Here is a 19,801-nt window from a genome sequence, read left to right on the forward strand (position 1 = left end):
GATTTTACTCATTTGTGAGAGAGAGCGAGAGAGAGCACGCGTGCACACATGCGCAAGCAGGGGAAACAGCAGAGGAAGAGGGAGAAGCAGGCTCTCTGCTGAGCAGGGAGCCCAATGTGGTGCTCGATCCCAGGACCCCAGGACCTGAGCTGAAGGCAGACGCTTAACCGACTGAGCCACCCAGGCATCCCAAAAAGCCCAGTCTTTTAAAACAGTGTCCTGGGGCGCCTGGCTGGTGCAGTTGGTTAAGCATCTGATTCTTGGTTTCAGCTCAGGTTGTGATCTCAAATGTTGGACTCCGTGCTCAGCGTGGAGTCTGCTTGAGTTTCTTTCTCCTTCTGTCTCTACCTCTCCCCCCTGCTCCCCAATCTCTCTCTCTCTCTCTAAAATAATAAATAAATGTTTAATGAAACAGTGTCCTAATTTTACTCTCAAGTCAAAGTGGGTTTCAGCTAGAGGTAAAGCTTCCTTTTTTTTTTTGCTGTTCGCTTCTAGGTTGTGTTCTTTGAAGACAGTACAGAAGAAGAAATAGTTAAATAATCTACTACCAGCGCATCCTTTGTGTATAACAGAAGATACCAGACAGATAAGCAGAAATGTACTCAAAGACAACTTTAGAGACTGAATAATTACAGTGCATCCATTATTGCTGAAGCTTATGTACTTAGAATTACAGGGCTGAGGGGAAATGATGAAGTCATCTTTGGTCAAATGCTGTCTACGTTCTGTGCAATCCACGTAATCATTTGTGCAAGCCTGAAAGAATTCCTCAAATGTTCTATTTGGGCTTCTCCTGAAACACGCTAGACACCAGTTAAATTGGCAAAGTTTTTATGGTTCTTCTATATCCTATACTGAATAGTCCCTTCTCCTTTTTATCAGTGTGCTTCCCTCCCCTGGACTTCCTGCTTCTCATATGCTAAGATGATCCATAAACCCTATATAAAAAAAAAAGAATAATTTATTTTATATCCCATTCCTTACACATCAGTTCTTAACTATGATGTTAACAGCTCGGGGACTTCTTTGAGACATATCAGAATACTGGGAAGTCACTGAATGTCTCAGTGAGGAAATCCTGCTACTGCTTTTAAATGAAAGAGTGATCAACATAAATGAAAACTTCTTGTATTTAAAACTAGGTTTTCTCTGTCCTTTTTTGTATGATAAAATAAAATTTGCCATCGTTACCACCTGTAAGCGTACAATTCGGTGGCATTAAGTACATTCACGCCGGCATGCAGCCATCACTACCACTCATCTCTAGAACTCTTCATCTTCCCAAACTCAAACTCTGTACCCAGGAAACACTAAATCCCCATTCTCCCGCCCCTCCAGCCTCTGGTGACCTCTATTCTACTTTCTGTCTCTACCAATGCTCCTATTCTAGTTACCTTATATAAATGCAAACAGACAATATATGTCTTTCTGTGTCTGGCTTCTATCAGTTGGCAGAATGTTCCCAAAGTTCATTCACGTTGTAGCAGAATTTGCTTATCCATTCACCTGTTGATGGACCTCTTGATGGACTGTTTCCACATTTTGGTTATTGTGAAAAATGCTGCTTTGAACACTGCCCTCGGTCTCTGAAACATCGAACTATGAAGGTCAACTTTCTTTCACATCAAAGTATCATCACATACCACAGTGAAGAGTTTTCTCTGTAACGGCTGATACGATGTCACTTCTTTCAAAGTCCAAGAACAAACCATGTTTGGTCTCTGTCCCATTCCACTGCATGGTGCATCAAGAAGAATTCGGTCAAAAGATTCTGGTAAGAATGGAGGTTTTCCTATGAAGAGAATTATAAACATAGTTTGGTATCTGCCTACTGGTCTAGAATAGAAAACTCCTGAGATAGAAACAATTATCAGGAATTTAAAATCATAATCTAGACTACAAAGAAAAACAATTTCTCCTTTCAAGTAGCTGATAAAACTAATTCCGACATAGGCAAAATGGTTAAAAATGTGATTATTATAATTGAGGGTTATTCTGTTGACACTGTACAAATCAAGTCCTAATCAAATGAAACTCTGAATCCCCAGTGTCAGAAGCCATACTTTATCAGAGCTAGGACCTGGAATTAATTCTAGTCATCCTGAGAGCTGACACTTCTCTTGGCAATCCCTACTGCAGACAGCCCCAGAAAGGAAGAGTACCTGTTAGGTTCTGATCAAATCTACTGGTTCTGAGGTTCCTCACTCTCCTTGCTTCTGGGCCATCAGCAAGGCTACGCTCTAGAGTAAGTCAGTATCTCCCTGCATCCAATCTTCCACAGGTTTCCCTTTGCATTCACTTGAATAACTTTCCACTAACTTTTGAGCTATTTAAGTGTTACTGGACAAAGTCATGAAACCAAACAGTCTGCTTACATATTTATGCTATCTAACTGCAAGCAAGACATTGCTGCTGACTGCTTCCATAGGAAGCCAGTTGATTGTCTACAGTAACCACAGCAATGTTCTGACTATCACACCAAGATAACCTGCTTTTCTCTGACTGCAAAACTGTCAGACAGGAGCTCTTGCCAATTTAACTTATCTCCGTCTAAAACCATCCTTGCTTTCTTACCTACGGTCTCAGAATATCTTCTCCAAGTAAACAGTTATTTTTAAGGTTTTTGATACATACTGAAAAAATGCTCTAGAAAGACTATACCAATTTCCATTTCCATTGTGATTATACTTATTCTACCCAAATCTTCAAAGGATTATTATTTTTATTATTATTATTATTGTTTTATCGGCCATTTATATTTTTTCTTTATATAGTCACATTCTTTGTTTTGTCCTTTTCCTACTAAGACTCGTCTTTCTCTTTTTTTTAAGATTTTATTTATTATTTATTTGAGAGAGAGCATGCACAAGCAGGGGGAGGGGCAAAAGGAGAAGCAGACTCCCCGATGAGTAGGGAGCCCCCCATGCGGGGCTCGATCCAGGACCAGGAGATCATGACTGGGCCGAAAGCAGATGTTTAACTGACTAAGCCACCCAGGCGCCCCCGTTATCTCTTATTGATTAGAAGAGCTACAGGGGTAGTAGCTGCTTTCTGCAGTGATTAGCTCTAGGATGCCTCGGTGATCTTTGCTTTTCCAGCTCTTCAACATCTATTTCACAGATTCCTTACACTACTTATTTATACTAAATTGTCTCTCTTTAGTATAAATTTATAATGAATTCTTTCTGTTGAAATACCTTGTATACTTTTTTTAATCCTGTGGCCAAATTCTCCCAAAAACACAGCTCTCAGCCAGTTATTCATTTCCCTTTAACAAAGTAAAACAAAACCAAAAACTATTCCCACAGCTACCTAAATCTCTGGAATCAACTCCTGAGACTAATACAGACCATTAACAATGAATAATCTGGCCTCATCCAGATTGTTCTCCAGCCCCATTTCTCAGTACTCCCCCATATTCACCAATATTAAAAACAAACCAACCCACATCACCACTTTGTTACCCAAAAATGTCATGAACTTTCCTATTTCCGTGCTTCTACTAATTCTATTCACCTGAGAAGCCCCCTGCATTCATTTCCATTTGTCAAAATGCTGTCTACCCTTTCAAGGCCTAACAAATGCCACCTCCTCACCTAAAAGCTTTTTCCATCATCCCTCTAAGAAGTAATCCTTCCCTCTGAGTTCCCACAGCATTTGGTGTCTTTTGGATGTATGGTAGTTTTTTTTTTTTTTTAAATTTATTTATTTGAGAGAGAGAGAGCATTAGCACATGGCAGGGAGGGGTAGAGGGAGAGGGAGAGAGAATCTGGAGCAGACTTCATGCTGAGCACGGAACCCAATGTGGGGCTCCATCTCCCAACCCTGAGATTATGAGCTGAGCGGAAACTGAGTCGGACGCTTAAATGACTGCACCACTCAGGCACCCCTGGCTGTATAGTCTTATAGTCCTTAGTGTTCATGTCTTACTTCCCCCCAGGCACTGACAATTCCTTAAAAATATCTGCAAGCCCACAAGATACCTTTGTGTGAACTAGGATTAAGCTATCTGCACCTCAGGATTCACATAGTCCTGCCCCATGATAAACACAGCACAGGTTGGAATTCAGCCCCTCAACATATCCCTCAGCCAGGTGCCCTTGGACAGAGCATAATCATATGCCATGGCCCTGACAGGGGGAGGGACAATAATGCCTCACCACTGAACTGTTCTTAAGAAGTACCATTTTCATAAAAGGTAGTGGATAATTATACAGAAATTGAGAAATTCATAAAAATGTTCTAAACGTATCTAAAATCAGACCAAGATCACCAAATGGCCCCCAAATGTACCTGGTCCAAGAGAAATTTCTCTTGTTCAAAACTAGAAAGCCACGGAATGAACATCTAAGGCTTATACATTGTATAAGAGTACCCAACTTTTCACTTATGCAAACGTTTTTCTCTTAATATATAATCTCACAACTACCTTTAGTGATTTCTAAAACTGCATTAGTTTGGAGCGTTGTTTAATTAAGGAGCAATTTTATGATACAAATAACGAGACTGAGACAACTTTTGGAATGAGGGTATGCAGACCTTCTCTCCAGTGAAACAACTGGTAAAAATTACAACAAAAACAAAAACCACCATTTAAAGTCTCTAGAAAATGTCCAGGATATATATCAAATGAAGAAACTTATTAAAGAACATCTAAGAAATGTGAGTATCTGTGGTATCTGAGCCACAATCTGTTCCTTCCTTTGCCCCAACAGCCTCTTCCCTTAAGCTCAGAGTAAAAAGTGATCCACTTCATGTGGGTGCAGCTAAGAACACATAGCTGCCTCTCTCCCTATACTCCCAGGCAAGAAATATGGTAATTCACTGGAAGTGACAGGCCTGCAAGCATTTCTCATCCCCTCAAGTCCCAAGTTGCTCAATTCCAGGTGAAGACCAGCTGAAAACTCTGGGGCTCCCTTCCTCCATCCAGCCCCCACTCATACATGGGCAGCTCTAGCCCAGGCAATACCAAAGCCCCAACTCTTCTTACCCCAACCTAACAAAAGAACCTCCAAATATAAAAAGCAAAAACTGGGAGAACTAAAGGGAGAAATATACCATTCAACAATAGTTGGAGACTTCCATACCTAACTTTCAATAATAAAAACAATAACCAGGCACAGGATCAAAAAAGAAATAGAACATTTCAACACAAAGGAGACCTAACAGATTATCTACAGCACATTCCACTCAACAATGGTAGAATACACATTCTTTTCCAGGGCACATGGATCATTCTCTAAGAGAGAACATAAGTTGAGGCCATAAAACGCCGATCAGTAAATTTTAAAAGGTTCAACTCATACATTTGTTATCCACCAAAATGGAATGAAAATATGTTAGTGATACAAGGAAATTTGGGAAATTCACAAATATGTGGAAGTTAAAAAACATGCTCCAAAATAACCATGGGTCAAAGAAATCACAGGTAAATCATAAAATGATTTGACATGAATAAAAACAAAAATACAACACACCCAAACTTATGGGAAACAGTGAGACACTGCTTAGAGGGAAAATTACAGCTGTAAACACCTACATTTCTAAAAAAGATCTCAAATCGGGCGCCTGGGTGGCTCAGTTGGTTAGGCGACTGCCTTCGGCTCAGGTCATGATCCTGGAGTCCCGGGATTGAGTCCCACATCGGGCTCCCTGCTCGGCGGGGAGTCTGCTTCTCCCTCTGACCCTCCCCCCTCTCATGCTCTCTCTCTCTATCTCATTCTCTCTCTCAAATAAATAAATAAAAAAAAAAAAAAAAAAAAAGATCTCAAATCAACAACCTAGCCTTCCATCTTAAGACAATGGAAAAAGAAAAGCAAACTAAAAAATGAGGAAAATAATAAAGGTTAGAGCAGAAATTAATGAAATAGAGAATTAAAAAAAAAAAAACAAAAAAAAAACGAGAGAAAGTATCAACAAAACCAAACGTTAATTCTTTAAAAGGAGCAACAAAATGGACAAAACTTTAGCTAGACTGACAAAGAAAAAAAGAGAAAAGACTCAAAATACTAGTATCAGGAATTACAAAGGGGACTACTGACCTGATGGAAAGAAAAATAATTAAAAAGGAATACTACGAACAACTGTACAGATAATTTAGATGACATGGATAAATTACTAGCAAAACACAAACTACTGAAAATGGTTTAAGAAGAAAATCTGAATAAATCTATAGTAAGTAAAGAGACTGAATTAATAATTCTTAAAATTTCCACAAAGAGGGACACCTGGGTGGCTCAGTCAGTTAAGCTCAGGTCATGATGCCAGAGTCCTGGGGTCGAGTCCAGCATCTGGCTCCTTGCTCAGTGGTGAACCTGCCTCTCCCTTTGCCTACTTTGCCTGCTCTCCCTGGCTGTGTATGCGCTCTCTCTCTTTCTCTGTCACAAATAAAAAATCTTTAAAAAAAAAATTTTTTTTTCCACAAAGAAAAGCCCTAGCCAGATGTTTTCACTGGTGAATCTACCTAACATTTAAAAAAGAATTAATAATAATTCTTGATAAAATCTTTCAAAAACAGAAGGAGAAAGAATACTTCCCAACTCATTCTATGAAGCCCGAATAACCATATAACCAAAACCCGACAAACACAGCACAGGAAAGAAAACTACAGACCAGTATCTCTTATGAATATGGACACAAATACAAACAAAACCAATCTAGCAACATGTGAAAAAGATTATACACTATGACCAAGTAGGATTTATTCCAGGAATCCAAGGTTGGTTTAGCATCTGAAACTCAATCAAATAAAGGTCAAACACCACAAGATCATCTCAAGGGACACAGAAGAAGCATTTGACAAAATCCAACACTATTTTATGATTAAAAACACCCAGCAAACCAGGAATAACAGGGAAATTCCTCAGGCTAATAAAGGTTATCTATGAGAAACCTATAGCTAGTTTTAAGTCACTCAAAAGACTGATCAGCAGTGAGATATGGATGTCATCTTTTACCACTTCTGCTTAAACATTGTACTAGAGGTTCTAGCAAGGACAATTAGGCAAGAAAATGAAACAAAAGGCATCCAAATTAGAAAAAAAAAAGTAGACTTACCTTTATTTGTAGATGAACAAAGCTGGAAGACACCCCCCTTTCTGATTTCAAAATTCACTAAAAAGCTACAGTAATCAAGACAATCCTTACTAACTTATAGATAAAAACATCAATCAATGGAAGAGACCTGAGAGTCCAGAAATAAACCCTATGTTTATGGTCAACAAGGGTACCAAGACAATTCAACAAAGCAAAACAGTTTTTCAACAAAAGGTGCTAGGGCAACTGAGTATCTGTGGGAAGAATCAAAATCAAGTTGGATTCTTTCATCACACCATAAACAAAAATTATTTCACAATGGATTCTAGATCTAGATGTAAGAACTAAAATTATAAAATTCTTACAGATACCTAAAACACAAATAACAAAAGAAAAGATAGGTAAAGTGGACAAAAAATTAAAAACTTCTGAGCTTCAGAGAACATCAAGAAAGTGAATGGACAACTCACAGAATGGGAGAAAATATTTATAAATCCTATGTCTAATAAAAGACTTGTATCTGGAATATATAAAGAATTCTCAAAACTCAAAACATAAAAAGACAACCCATTTTAAAAATGGGCAAAGGATCCGACTAGACAAAGAGATATAACATGTCCAACGAGCACATGAAAACATGCTCAACATGTTAACCATCAGGGAAACCTGCAACAGAGAAACACATATCAAAACCAGGAGAGAGTATTCCACATCTACCAAGAGGCTATAATCAAAGGGACAGATGCTGGTGAGGATGTGAAGAAATTGAAACCTTCATATACTGCGGCTGAAAATGCAAAATGATCCAGCTGCTTTGTAAAACAGACTGGCAGTTCTGCAGAAAGTTAAATGTCAACTTCCCATATGATCCAGAAATGCCACTTGCAGGTATATGCTCAAGAGAAATGAAACCTATGTCCACACAAATGTGTACACAAATGTTCACAGCAACATTATTCATAACAGCCAAAAAAGGGTAAACAACCCAAATGTCTACCAAATGATGACCGGATAATTATCTGTGCAGTGGAATATTATTCATCCATGAAAAGGAATGAAGTACAGAGACATACCACAACATGGATAAACCATAAAAACAATACAGTAAATGAAACCAGTCACAAAAGCCCACATACTGTATGATTTCATTTATATGAAATATCCAGAACAGGCCAACCTACAGAGACAGAATGTAGATTAAGAGTTGACTAAGCCTGGGGGGTGGAAGTGTAAAGGAAAAGGGAGTTGAACATTAATGAGTATGAGGTTTCTTTTCAGGGTAATGAAATTGTTCAAAAATTAGATTGTGATGATGGCTGCGGAACTCTGAATAAAAAAACTTAGTGAACCGTAAACTTTAAATGTGTGAATTGTATGGTCCATGAAGTATATACTGATACACAACAAAGCTGTTAAAAAAAAGTGAGGTCAGATTATTAAAGATTACAAATTTTCATTCTAAAGCAATCTTTACTATTCATCCTATATGAAGAAAAACCATTATTTTTTCCCCCATTTAACAAATAACACAGGTGGATTAATTTAAAATTAGGTAAGAAAAAAGAGTAATCTTTCAAAAAATCTCTAATATGACATAAATGTTTCCTTTGGCATCAAGAAGAAAAACTGCTTTCCGGAATGATTTTTAGTACTTACCTTATATATTAAAAAACAACTGGTTTCTTTTTATAAATTGTATTTATGAGGGAAAAGATAAGATTCAGGCCAGTCCTTACAAGTAACTATAACATTAAAGGTGTGGATAATCTTTATTCCTAATAAATGAAAGCCAAACTGAATATACTTAAAGAGTTCAAACTGAGTATTTTCTCTTTTTAGTTTTTTTTTTGGTATTAAAATCACCTTGCTATGTTATGTAAAACTTTTAATCATATTAATTCAATTTACAGAACAGGTGAAAATCACCCTGAAGTAAATTGACAGAATTACTGTTTTTATGCTCTTTCATTTTCCAAGCCAGTATTTATTCTGTGTCCAGCTAACAATCTATTGTGCATATAAATTAAAAATTTATAGCTAAGCATACGAATAATTTAAAACAAAAAAAAATTATATTTTCCAAAGATGGCTATGACAATACCTCCCATCCCACATGCCCTTCAATTTGACATTGACTCTTCTCCCACAGGAGATGGGGTCTAATGTTCCTTCTCCTTTATTCTGGACAACAGCAGACTTGATGCTACATGACTTTTGGACGAGGTCATAAAAGGTGATACAGCTTCTGCCTGGGACTCTTGGGACACTTGCTTTCAGAACCCAAATAACATGGTCTGAGAAAGTCCAGTGCACGGAGAGGCCATGTGTAGGTGCCACTTGAGAGCCACCATTAACCTTCAAATAGGTATGTGGTAGACAAAGCTTCTGAGGTGACCCTTCCCTCAAGTACCACATGACTGCTGTTGCATTAAAACACTGAAAGTGAGAACCACTTGGGTTCCCAGTTGATCCCTAAAATTGTGAGAAATAATAATAAAGTTATTGTTGTTTTAAGCCACTGAGTGATGGGATGATTTGTTACAACAGCAGTCTGTACCCCGAACAAACTGTTTAAAAATCAAAACTACCTAGGAACTTGGCCTTAGTGCACGGTGACTGAGTCACTGAATCAACTCTTTGCCACTTTATGCTACACACCTCACTTATCCACTCGGAGGATTTCAAACTCTTTCAACTTAAAAAGAAAAGAATTTTATTAACGAAAAGGAATAAATTTAGAAAATTTGGGGGTAAATGGCAGAGTAGGAGGATCTTGAGCTCACCTCATCCCACAGACACACTAAACCAACAACCACATCTACTACAACTAATTCTGAAAGTCTGAAGACTGTCAGAACAGATCTTCCACAGCTAGTCATAAAGAGAAGGCCACATCAAAAAAGGTAAGGGGGTGGAGACAAGGTCAATAACCAAACCCCCAATGTGACTAACCACAAAAGGAAGGGACATCACAAACATGAAGGAGGGGATCAGACCCCAAAACTGGCAACCTCAGCCCTGGAGATTTACACTGGAAAGATGAGTCCTCATGATACCTGGCTTTGAAAATCAGCAGAGCCTAACACTGGGAGCTCTGACAATTAGGCTATCAGTTGATTTTTCTTTTTAAAGATTTTTATTTATTTATTTGACACAGAGAGAGAGAGAGAGTGAGAGAGAGAGATCACAAGCAGGGGGAGCGGCAGGCAGAGGGAGAGGGAGAAGCAGGCTCCCCGCAGAGCAAGGAGCCCGATGCGGGGCTCGATCCCAGGACTCTGGAATCATGACCTGAGCTGAAGGCAGTGGCTTAACCAACTGAGCCACCCAGACACAACAAAAAATCTGTTGATTTTTCAACAGAAACTCTGTAGGCCAGAAGAAAGTGGCATGAAACATTCAAAGTGCTGAAAGGTAACACCTACAACCAAGAATACTCTACCCAGCAAGGCTATCTTGAAGGAGAAATAGAGTTAAAAGTTAAAGGAGTTTATCCCCACTAAACCAGCCTTATGAGAACTGTTAAAGGGAATTCTTTAAGAGGAAAGAAAAGACTGTAACTAGAAGAAAATTATGAAAGAAAAAAACTTCACTGGTAAAAGCAAACACACAGTGAACACAGATTAATCTCTCAAAAACCAGTATGGAGGTTAAAACACTAAGGTTGTGAAATCAAGTATATCTACAAAAATTAAGGAATACACAAAATAAAAAGATGTAAACTATGACCTCATATACATAAAATGAAAGGGGAATAAAATTTAGTGCTCCCAGAATGTGTTTGAACTTAAGTGACCACCAACTTAACATAGACTGCTAATACACAACAAGATGTTATAAATGAACACCATGATAACCACAAATAAAAGACCTGTAACAGATACACAAAAAATAAAGAGAAAAGAATCCAAGCATAACACTAAAAAAACCCCACTAAACCACAAGGGAAGAGAGCAAGGAAAGAAGGAACAGAGATGAAATACAAAAATAACCAGAAAGCAATTAACAAAATGGCAATAAGTACATATCTATCAATAATTACTTCAAGTTTTTTTAAAGATCTTATTTATTTATTTATTTGAAAAAGAGAGAGAGCATGACCAGGGGGAGCAGGAGAGGGAGAAGGAGACTTCCCACTGAGTAGGGAGCCCCTCAGAGGGCTCGACCCCAGGACCCTGGGATCATGACCTGAGCTGAAAGCAGACACTTAACCAACTGAGCACACAGGTGTCCCAATAATTACTTTAAGTTTAAATAAATGCTCCAATTAAAAGACATAGGTGACTGAGTGAATAAAAAACCAAGACCCATCTATATGCTGTCTATAGGAGACTCACTTCAGACCTAAAGACACACACAGACTGAAAATGAAGGGATGGAAAAAGATATTCCATGCAAATAGAAGGAAAAAAAAAGCCAGGTAGAAACACTTATATTAAACAAAACAGACTTTAAAACAAAGCTCTAATAAGAGACAAATACAGGCATTACATAAAAATAAAGGGATCAATCCAATGAGAGGATATAACAATTGCAAATATCCATCCACCCAAAACAGGAGCAGCTAAATACATAAAGCAATTAACAGACATAAAAGGACAATATGACAATAATGTAATAATACACAATAGTAGTGGACTTTAATAACCCAATTACATCAACTGATAGATCATCCAGACAGAACAACAACAAGGAAACAGTGGCTCTGAATGACACATAGACCAAATAGACCTAAAAGATACAGAACATTCCATCCAAAATGAGCAAAACACACATTCTTTTTCCAGTGCACATGGCACATGCTCCAAGACAGATCACACGTAAGGCCACAAAATAAGTCTCAATAAATTTAAGAACACCAAAATCATATCAAGCATCCTTCCCAACTATCACAAGGTGAAACTAGAAATACATTAAAAGAAAAAAAAAAACTGGAAAAAACACAAACACATGGTGGCTATACAACATGCTACTAAACAACAATGGGTCAATGATGAAATCATAGAGGAAATCAAATAATACTTGAAGACAAATGAAAATGGAAACACAGCAGTCCAAAATTTTGAGAAAACAGCAAAAAGTTCTAAGACAGAAGTTTACAGTGATACAGACCTATCTCAAGAAATAAGAAAAATGTCAATCTGACCTTACACCTAAAGGAACAAGAAAAAAGAACAAAGCCCAAAGTTAGTAGAAGGAAGTAAATAAAAAGATTAGAGCATAAATAAATTGAGACTAAAAAAAAAACAAAAACAGAAAAGATCAATGAAACCAAGAGCTAGTTCTTTGAAAGGATGAACAGAATTGATAAACCTGTAGCCAGACTCATCAAAAGAGAACTCAAATAAGAGAACTCAAATAATAAAATCAGAAATGAAAGAGTGGAAATAACCAACACCACAAAATATAAGGGATTATAAAAAATTATATGCAAACAAATTAGACAACCTAAAAGAAACAAATTCCTAGAAACATACAATCTTCCAAAACTGAATCCGAAGAAACAGAAAATGTGAACAGACTTATTACTAGTAATGAAATTAAATCAGTAATCAAAAAACTCCCAAAAAACAAAAGTCCAGGGCCAGATGGCTTCAAAGGTGAATTCTACCAAATACTGAAAGAAGAGTTAATACCTATTCTTCTCAAACTATTTCCAAAAATAAAGGAGGAAGTAAAACTTCCAAATTCATTTTAAGAGGCCAGCATTAGCCTGCTACCAAAACCAGACAAAGAAACTACAGAAAAAGAAAACTGCAGGCCAATATCCCTGATAGAGAGATGCAAAAATCCCCAACAAAACATTAACAAACCAAATTCAGTAATACGTGAAAAGGATCATTCACCATGATCAAGAGGAATTTATTCCAGGGATGCAAGGATGTGTGATACATCACATTAACAAGAAGGATGAAAACCATATTATCATCTCAATAGATACAGAAAAACCATGTGACAAACTGCAATATCCATTCATGATAAAAACTCTCAACAAAGTGGGCTGAGGGGAAACATACCTCAACATAATAAAGGCCATATATGAAACAATGCACAACCAAATATCATACTCAATAGTGAAAAACTGAAAGCTCTTCCTCTAAGATCAGGAATAAGATAAGGATGTCCACTCTCATCACTTTTATTCGACACAGTACTGGAAGTCCTAGCCACAGTAATCAGACAAGAAATAAAAGGCATCCAAATTGGTAAGGAGGAAATAAAACTGTTACTCTTTAGAGATGACATGATACTATATATAGAAAACCCTAAAGACCATAAAAAAAAAAAAAAACTATTAAATGAATTCAGTAAAGTTACAAAATGTAAAATTAATGTACAGAAATCTGTTGTGTTTCTGTACACTAATAATGAAGTAGAAGAGAAATTAAGAAAATACCATTTACCAATGTACCAAAAAGAAAAAATACCTAGGAATAAATTTAACCAAGGGGCGGAAGAACTACACTGAAAATTTTAAGAAATTAAGAAAGAAACTGAAGACAATACAAACATATGGAAAAATACACCATGCTTATGGACAGGAAGAATATTGTTAAAATGCCCATACTACCCAAAGCAATTTAAAGATTTAATGCAATCACTACCAAACAACAACAGTGCTTTTCACAGAATTAGAATAGTACTAAAATTTGTACGAAACTACAAAAGACCCCAAATAGTCAAAGCAATCTTGAAAAAGAAGAACAAAGCTGAACAATCCCAGATTCAAGATATACTATAAAGCTATTGTAACTTAAAGAATATGGTACTGGTGAAAAAACAGATCAATGGAATAGGATAGACTGCTTGGAAATAAAGCCATGCTTTTACATTCAATTAATCTATGAAAAAGGAGGCAAGTATATACAATGGGGAAAAGATAGTCTCTTCAATAAACGGTGCTGGGAAAACTGGGTAGTTACACGCCAAAGAATAAAACTGGACCACTTTCTCACACCATACATAAAAATAAACCCCAAATGGATCAAAGTCCTAAATATGAGACCTGAAACCATAAAATTCCTAAAAGAAAACACAGGCAGTAATCTCTTTGACATCAGCCTTAGCAACATATTTATGGATACGTCTCTTCAGTAAAGGGAAACAGAAGCAAAAATAAACTCCTGGAACTAAATCAAAATAAAAAGCTTATGCACAGTGAAGGAAACCATCAACAAAATGAAAATGCAACCCTACTGAATGAAAGAAGATTTCTGCAAATGATGTATCTGTAAGGGGTTAATATTCAAAATACATACAGAACTTATACAACTCAGCACCAAAAAAACCCCAAATAATCTGATTAAAAATGGGTGGAGGACCTGAGAAGACATTCTTCCAAAGAAGACATACAGATAGCCAAGAGACACACAAAAAGATGCTCAACATCACTAATCATCAGGGAAATGCAAATCAAAACCACAATAAGATGTCACCTCACACCAGTGAGAATGCTAGTATCAAGAAGACTAAGAAATAACAAATGTTGCAAGGATGTGGAGAAAAGAGAAATCTTGGGCACTCTTGGTGGGAATGTAAATTGGTGCAACCCCTATGGAAAACAGTACAGAGATTCCTCAAAAAATTAAATAGAAACACCATATGATCCGGTAATTCTACTACTAATTACCCAAAGAAAATAAAAACATCAATTCAAAAAGATATATGCACCCCTACGTTTATTGCAGCATTATTTACAGTAGGCAATATTTTTTTTAAGTAATCTCCATCCCCAATGTGAAGGTCAAACTTAGAACCCCGAGATCAAGAGTTGCACGCTCTACTGCCTGAACCAGCCAGGCACCCCTTTACTGTAGCCAATATACTGAAGCATTCTCAAGTGTCTACTGATAGATGGGATAAAGATGTGGTGTGTATACACACACACACACACACACACATCAGTCAGCCATAAAAATGAATGGCATCTTGCCATCCATGACAACATGGATGGACCTAGAGGGTTTGATGGCTAAGTAAAATAAGTCAGAGAGAGAAAGACAAATACCATAGAATTTCACTTATATGTGGACTCCAAATGTCAAAACAAATGAACAAACAAACAGAAACAGACTCATAAATACAGACAAAAAACTGGTGGTTGCCAGAGGGGAGGTGGGTGAGGGGATGGGCAAAATAAGTGAAGGAAATTAGGAGGTACAAACTTCTAGCTATAAAATAAATAAGTCACAGAGATTAAAAAAAAAAAAGACAAAACACAGCGTAGGGCATATAGTCAATAATATAGTAACATTTTATGGTGAGAGAAGGTGACTTAATTGTGGTGAGCACCAAGTAATTTATAGAACTGTAGAATTGTTACGTTGTACACTTGAAACTAGTAACACTACATCAACTACTCTAAAATAAAAATTTTAAATATAAATAAATTTTAACGATCATCATCACTTTCAGTGATACAAAGCCTTTGTCAGACTGCTAGTTGTTCTTCAATACCCATTAACCTCTTTTTCTAAAGTTATGTTTTGAACTGGGCACATGACTACACAGCTAATGACTACATTTTCCAGTCCCCTTGCAGCTAAATTGATCAAATGACTAACCTGGTCAGTGGCATGTGCATTCCCAAGGATTCTGATGCCCTTCCCCCTCCCCTTGAAAGAACTGGAACATCTGTCTTAGACCCAGATATTAAACTACCAGCATCAGACACCCATTTCCGTTAGGTGAGACCAAAATAAAACACAAAAAACAAAGAAACAAAAAATGCTTCTATCTTTTCTAAGCCACTGTATTTTGGGTCTCTCGGATATAGCCTACTAGCCAATGCGCTATTATAAATCTCCTGCCAACTCCTGGCTAACTCTTCTGGGTTAACAATCAACTGACCATGAAGTGCTGTTCTCATGTAATCAGACAATTACATCTAACCTATTCCCACATTTGTAAGAAGATAAATAATAGCCCAGACCTTGCTCTTCAGAATAATCCGTTTTTCTAGGAAGCTTTACACGTGTTTCATTTGTTTGTTTATTCCAATGAGGTTTATTACACATTAGGCAGGTGTCACAAAATAACTTCTCACTTTCCAGGAGTCCCAAAGATATGGTGATGTTCACATTACTACTGATACATTTTCCATCAAACAGATTGGGTCTATTGCCAGACATTCTAGGTTTATCACCCCAAATCAAACTATCATAGAGTATCTGTGATGAAACAGGTCTTGATAAAAAAAAAAAAAGAGCTAAAGATGACAACCTATGACCATCAGCTAATAAAGTGATGTGGATGAGTGAAAAATCAGTGGACTATCCCAAGTCAATTAATGAATGTCTCTCTATAGCACTGAAGACCAAGCTCTAAGATGGCTACCCTACATCTTGATTGTTCTTACCCCAATCTCAGTCTATTATGCTTTTGAGGATGATCACTTTATTCAGTGATATGTAAACATGGTGAACTACCAACAATTTCAGTAAAGTGACAGTAATGAATTATATTGACCCATCCACTGTCTAGTAGTGATAGTAGTCAGTACATAAGTCAAGAGCTTATATATGGGAAAACTAGATGGTCTGTAAGGTGTGGGGGAGTCAAAACCATGTCCTCAGCTTTAATAAAGTAGCATCTTTAATCAATAAACATTTTGGGGAAACTACCACCAATTGGTTCATTACAATATTCAAATTTCTTGAGTATTTCATGAAATCAAGTCTAAACAAAGAAAGAGAGCAATAAAGGGACTTAATAAATGCAACATTTTATTCCAAAACAAGATATGTGGCAGTTTTTCCTCCCTTTCCAGCTCCATAGCCCCATTCTCCCAAGAAAACATGAAGACAACAAAATAGCTCAAGAATCACAAACTTGAAGGGCTAATAAGCTTTTTGAGATTTAATATGAAATTAAGACAAATACAGTAAGACCAAAGAGTTTGACCAAGTCTTGGGGTTTGATTTTATATTATTAAAATCTGACATAGATGGAGCCCTGCATCAGGCTCCTTGCTTGGTGGGAAGCCTGCTTCTCCCTCTCCCACTCCCCCTGCTTGTGTTCCCTCTCTCACTGTGTCTCTCTCTATCAAATAAATAAATAAAATCTTAAAAAAAAAATAAAATCTGACATACATTATATATAGGCACTGTATATATGTTCTGGGATAAGATGAAAAGCAAAATGGTATCTATTATGGCAAAATAGATCCATGCCAGTTTCAAGGTTTTATGGATATTTTAGGGCTAGAACAATGACAGCAAAATCCAAAGCCAATTATAGAAGCCTGTAAAGATAAAATTTAACTTACCTTCAGCATCCTTAACTGTATTGAGTTTAAGAGCCTTTGTTCCATCAAAGCAAAATGCCTTGATGGAATTCAGTCCTAACAATAAAGCGTTCTGTTTAATTTTTTCTACTTTGTTGGATATTTTATCCAGTGCTATTACTTCTCCCTAAAGAACAAACAAAACACATAAAAATAAAGTGTAAAACCAAGGCAGTCATAAAAACTATTAATAACGAGGAAAAGTGATGAAAAATTATGGTCTTCCCTACTATCCTCCCACCCCTAGTTTTAAAGCTGAATTCTTTAAACAAATGTGTATCAAATTTACATTAAAATACTTAAGTCTTATCCTTTTAAAAAAAACCCATTCTTAGAGACAAACCAAGAAACACTCTTAACTACAGAGAACAAACTGCTGGTTACCAGAGGGCAGGTGGGTGGTGGGGGGGTGTGGGTGAAATAGGTGATGGGGATTAAGGAGGGCACTTGTGATGGGCACCCGGTGATGTATGGAAGTGCTGAATCACTAAACTGTAGTGATATTACACTGGATGTTAACTGGAATTTAAATAAAAACTTAAAAATAAATACAAAATAGGAAAACACATTCTTGCCAGGTTAATTTTCTTATAGTGCACAGCTATTTTTAATTAACAAAACTCAAAACCTATATAAATAGTGTTTGCCATCTAAGAACTTAACTTGAAAATATCTATTGGAGGTAAATATTAAAAAAAAATCACCAATGTGACGCGCTTTGTTCACATCTGGAAGAATATGAACTAATGTTCTGAGATATCTGTTTTTCTAGTGCTTTGGAATACAGATGAATGTTACTTGTAAAATCAATCCTCATCTCAATATTTTCTGAGTTGTACATGTAAACAAAATTCAATTCTAACAATTATAACATAAAAATACTGACCTGTATATCACAGCAAAATGCTCTGGACGGTATAAAAAGTAGTTCAAAAATAATTTCTATGGCAACTCTTTGGTTAAGTTAAAGTCAACGAAGATGAGGCCACTCTTTTACAAATGTGTTGTGACATTCATATAATTTTTTAAATATACTATGAAATGATATTGCAGAGATGGCGAGATTAACTCTTCAGTGTCTTTTCTTGCTTTTGTTTCTTTTATATACACCATCCTTGTATGACAAATGCATCAATTACAATGCTGCTACACTTTCTGTGGTCATTTCACACAGCACTATGAAACCAAACACAACATGGACACATCTAAAATATCCAGACTCTTTTTGGAAAGACTTTTTACTAGAGAGAATAAAATATCCGTGGATAAATACTTCTAAGCAAACACAATAAATATCATATACCATAAATTAAGGGCAGATTGTTATCACTTCTTCAAAGCATATCATCATCTTTACAATTAAGGATTTCAGGTAAACTGAAAACTGATTCAGGTAAACTGAAAACCACAACTCCATAAAGTGAATCCTTCTATTTCATGTTCTGTGTTTTATGCACTGGTGGTATTTAATGCATTTTTCCTTAAGGTTTTTACTGTTACCACCTTCAATTCCTTTGGGACAAAGAAGAGTATAAACAGGAAAGTACATCTCCTCTAATGAACCAAGAGTATTAATACCCCAAAACTTTAAACAACAAATATCTTTTCCTTCCTTCATTACTTCCTTCATTACTTTAAGGCCACTCACTGAGGTTATACGTGTGTGTGTGTGTGTGTGTGTGTGTGTAGGGCACATATATATAGAGTGCATATATACACACGCAGAACATATATACAGTGCCTATATATAGTGTATGTAGATTTACATACAGTGCAGAGATAGGTTTTAACCCTTCCATATATTTATTGAAAATATAAATTTATTTATTTATTTACATATATATGTATGTGTGCATTATCTCCCTGCTTGTGACATAGTGAATGTTTCAGAAATTGTAATAGTATCAAATACTAATATGCAAGTAATGTGAATTTTTAAATTTTTTTTTTCTATTTATTTTTGAGGGAGAGAGAATGACAGAGAGAATGAGAGGGGTGAGAGTCAGAGGGAGAAGCAGACTCCCTGCTGAGCAGGGGGCCCGATGTGGAACTCGATCCCGGGACTCCAGGATCATGACCCGAGATGAAGGCAGTCGCTTAACCAACTGAGTCACTCAGGTGCCCCAGTAATGTGAATTTTTATCAGAAGTCTTTGGATAAAATGATTTGCACTAATGAAAGGAAAAAGTTACAATTTCATCTTGACACAGTAAATGTTCCTATTATTTTCTGTGCAAGATTGCTTGTAAATCACTTGACTTAATCACTTAGATATAGATCAAAAATGATCATCTGGTAAAGTCCAACATCTGGCACTTTGGGGAGTGGGCACACAGATACTACATCTTCTATCAAGTGAATCAGAGCAGAAGGGCTCTGCTAAGCCTCGCAGAAGTATATTTCTATACCAGAAAGTCTTACACTTCAGGTAGGCAATTTTTCCTTATTTATAAATGAGTACCATGAAAAAAAACTGCCAAAGAG

At 36.6% G+C, this 19,801-nt stretch overlaps 1 protein-coding gene across 7 annotated transcripts in view; it reads right to left on the minus strand.

The window, feature by feature from the left end:
- NSUN6 (NOP2/Sun RNA methyltransferase 6) overlaps nucleotides 1-19,801 on the minus strand; it is a 59,358-nt gene that overhangs the window by 8,560 nt on the left and 30,997 nt on the right. For all 7 annotated transcript variants that reach the window (XR_004301956.1, XM_032425606.1, XM_032425603.1 and 4 more), the window contains 2 exons: nucleotides 17,300-17,444; nucleotides 1,644-1,792 (listed from right to left, as the gene is read on the minus strand). Coding sequence is in view for 6 of the 7 variants with exons in the window: in XM_032425606.1 (XP_032281497.1) it covers nucleotides 1,644-1,792; nucleotides 17,300-17,444 (294 nt within the window). In the remaining variant the exon portion in view is untranslated. The remainder of the gene's footprint in view (nucleotides 1-1,643; nucleotides 1,793-17,299; nucleotides 17,445-19,801) is intronic.

Source organism: Phoca vitulina, unplaced genomic scaffold (assembly GCF_004348235.1).
Source record: "Phoca vitulina isolate PV1807 unplaced genomic scaffold, GSC_HSeal_1.0 scaffold33, whole genome shotgun sequence".
In the NCBI taxonomy this organism is placed as follows: domain Eukaryota; kingdom Metazoa; phylum Chordata; class Mammalia; order Carnivora; family Phocidae; genus Phoca; species Phoca vitulina.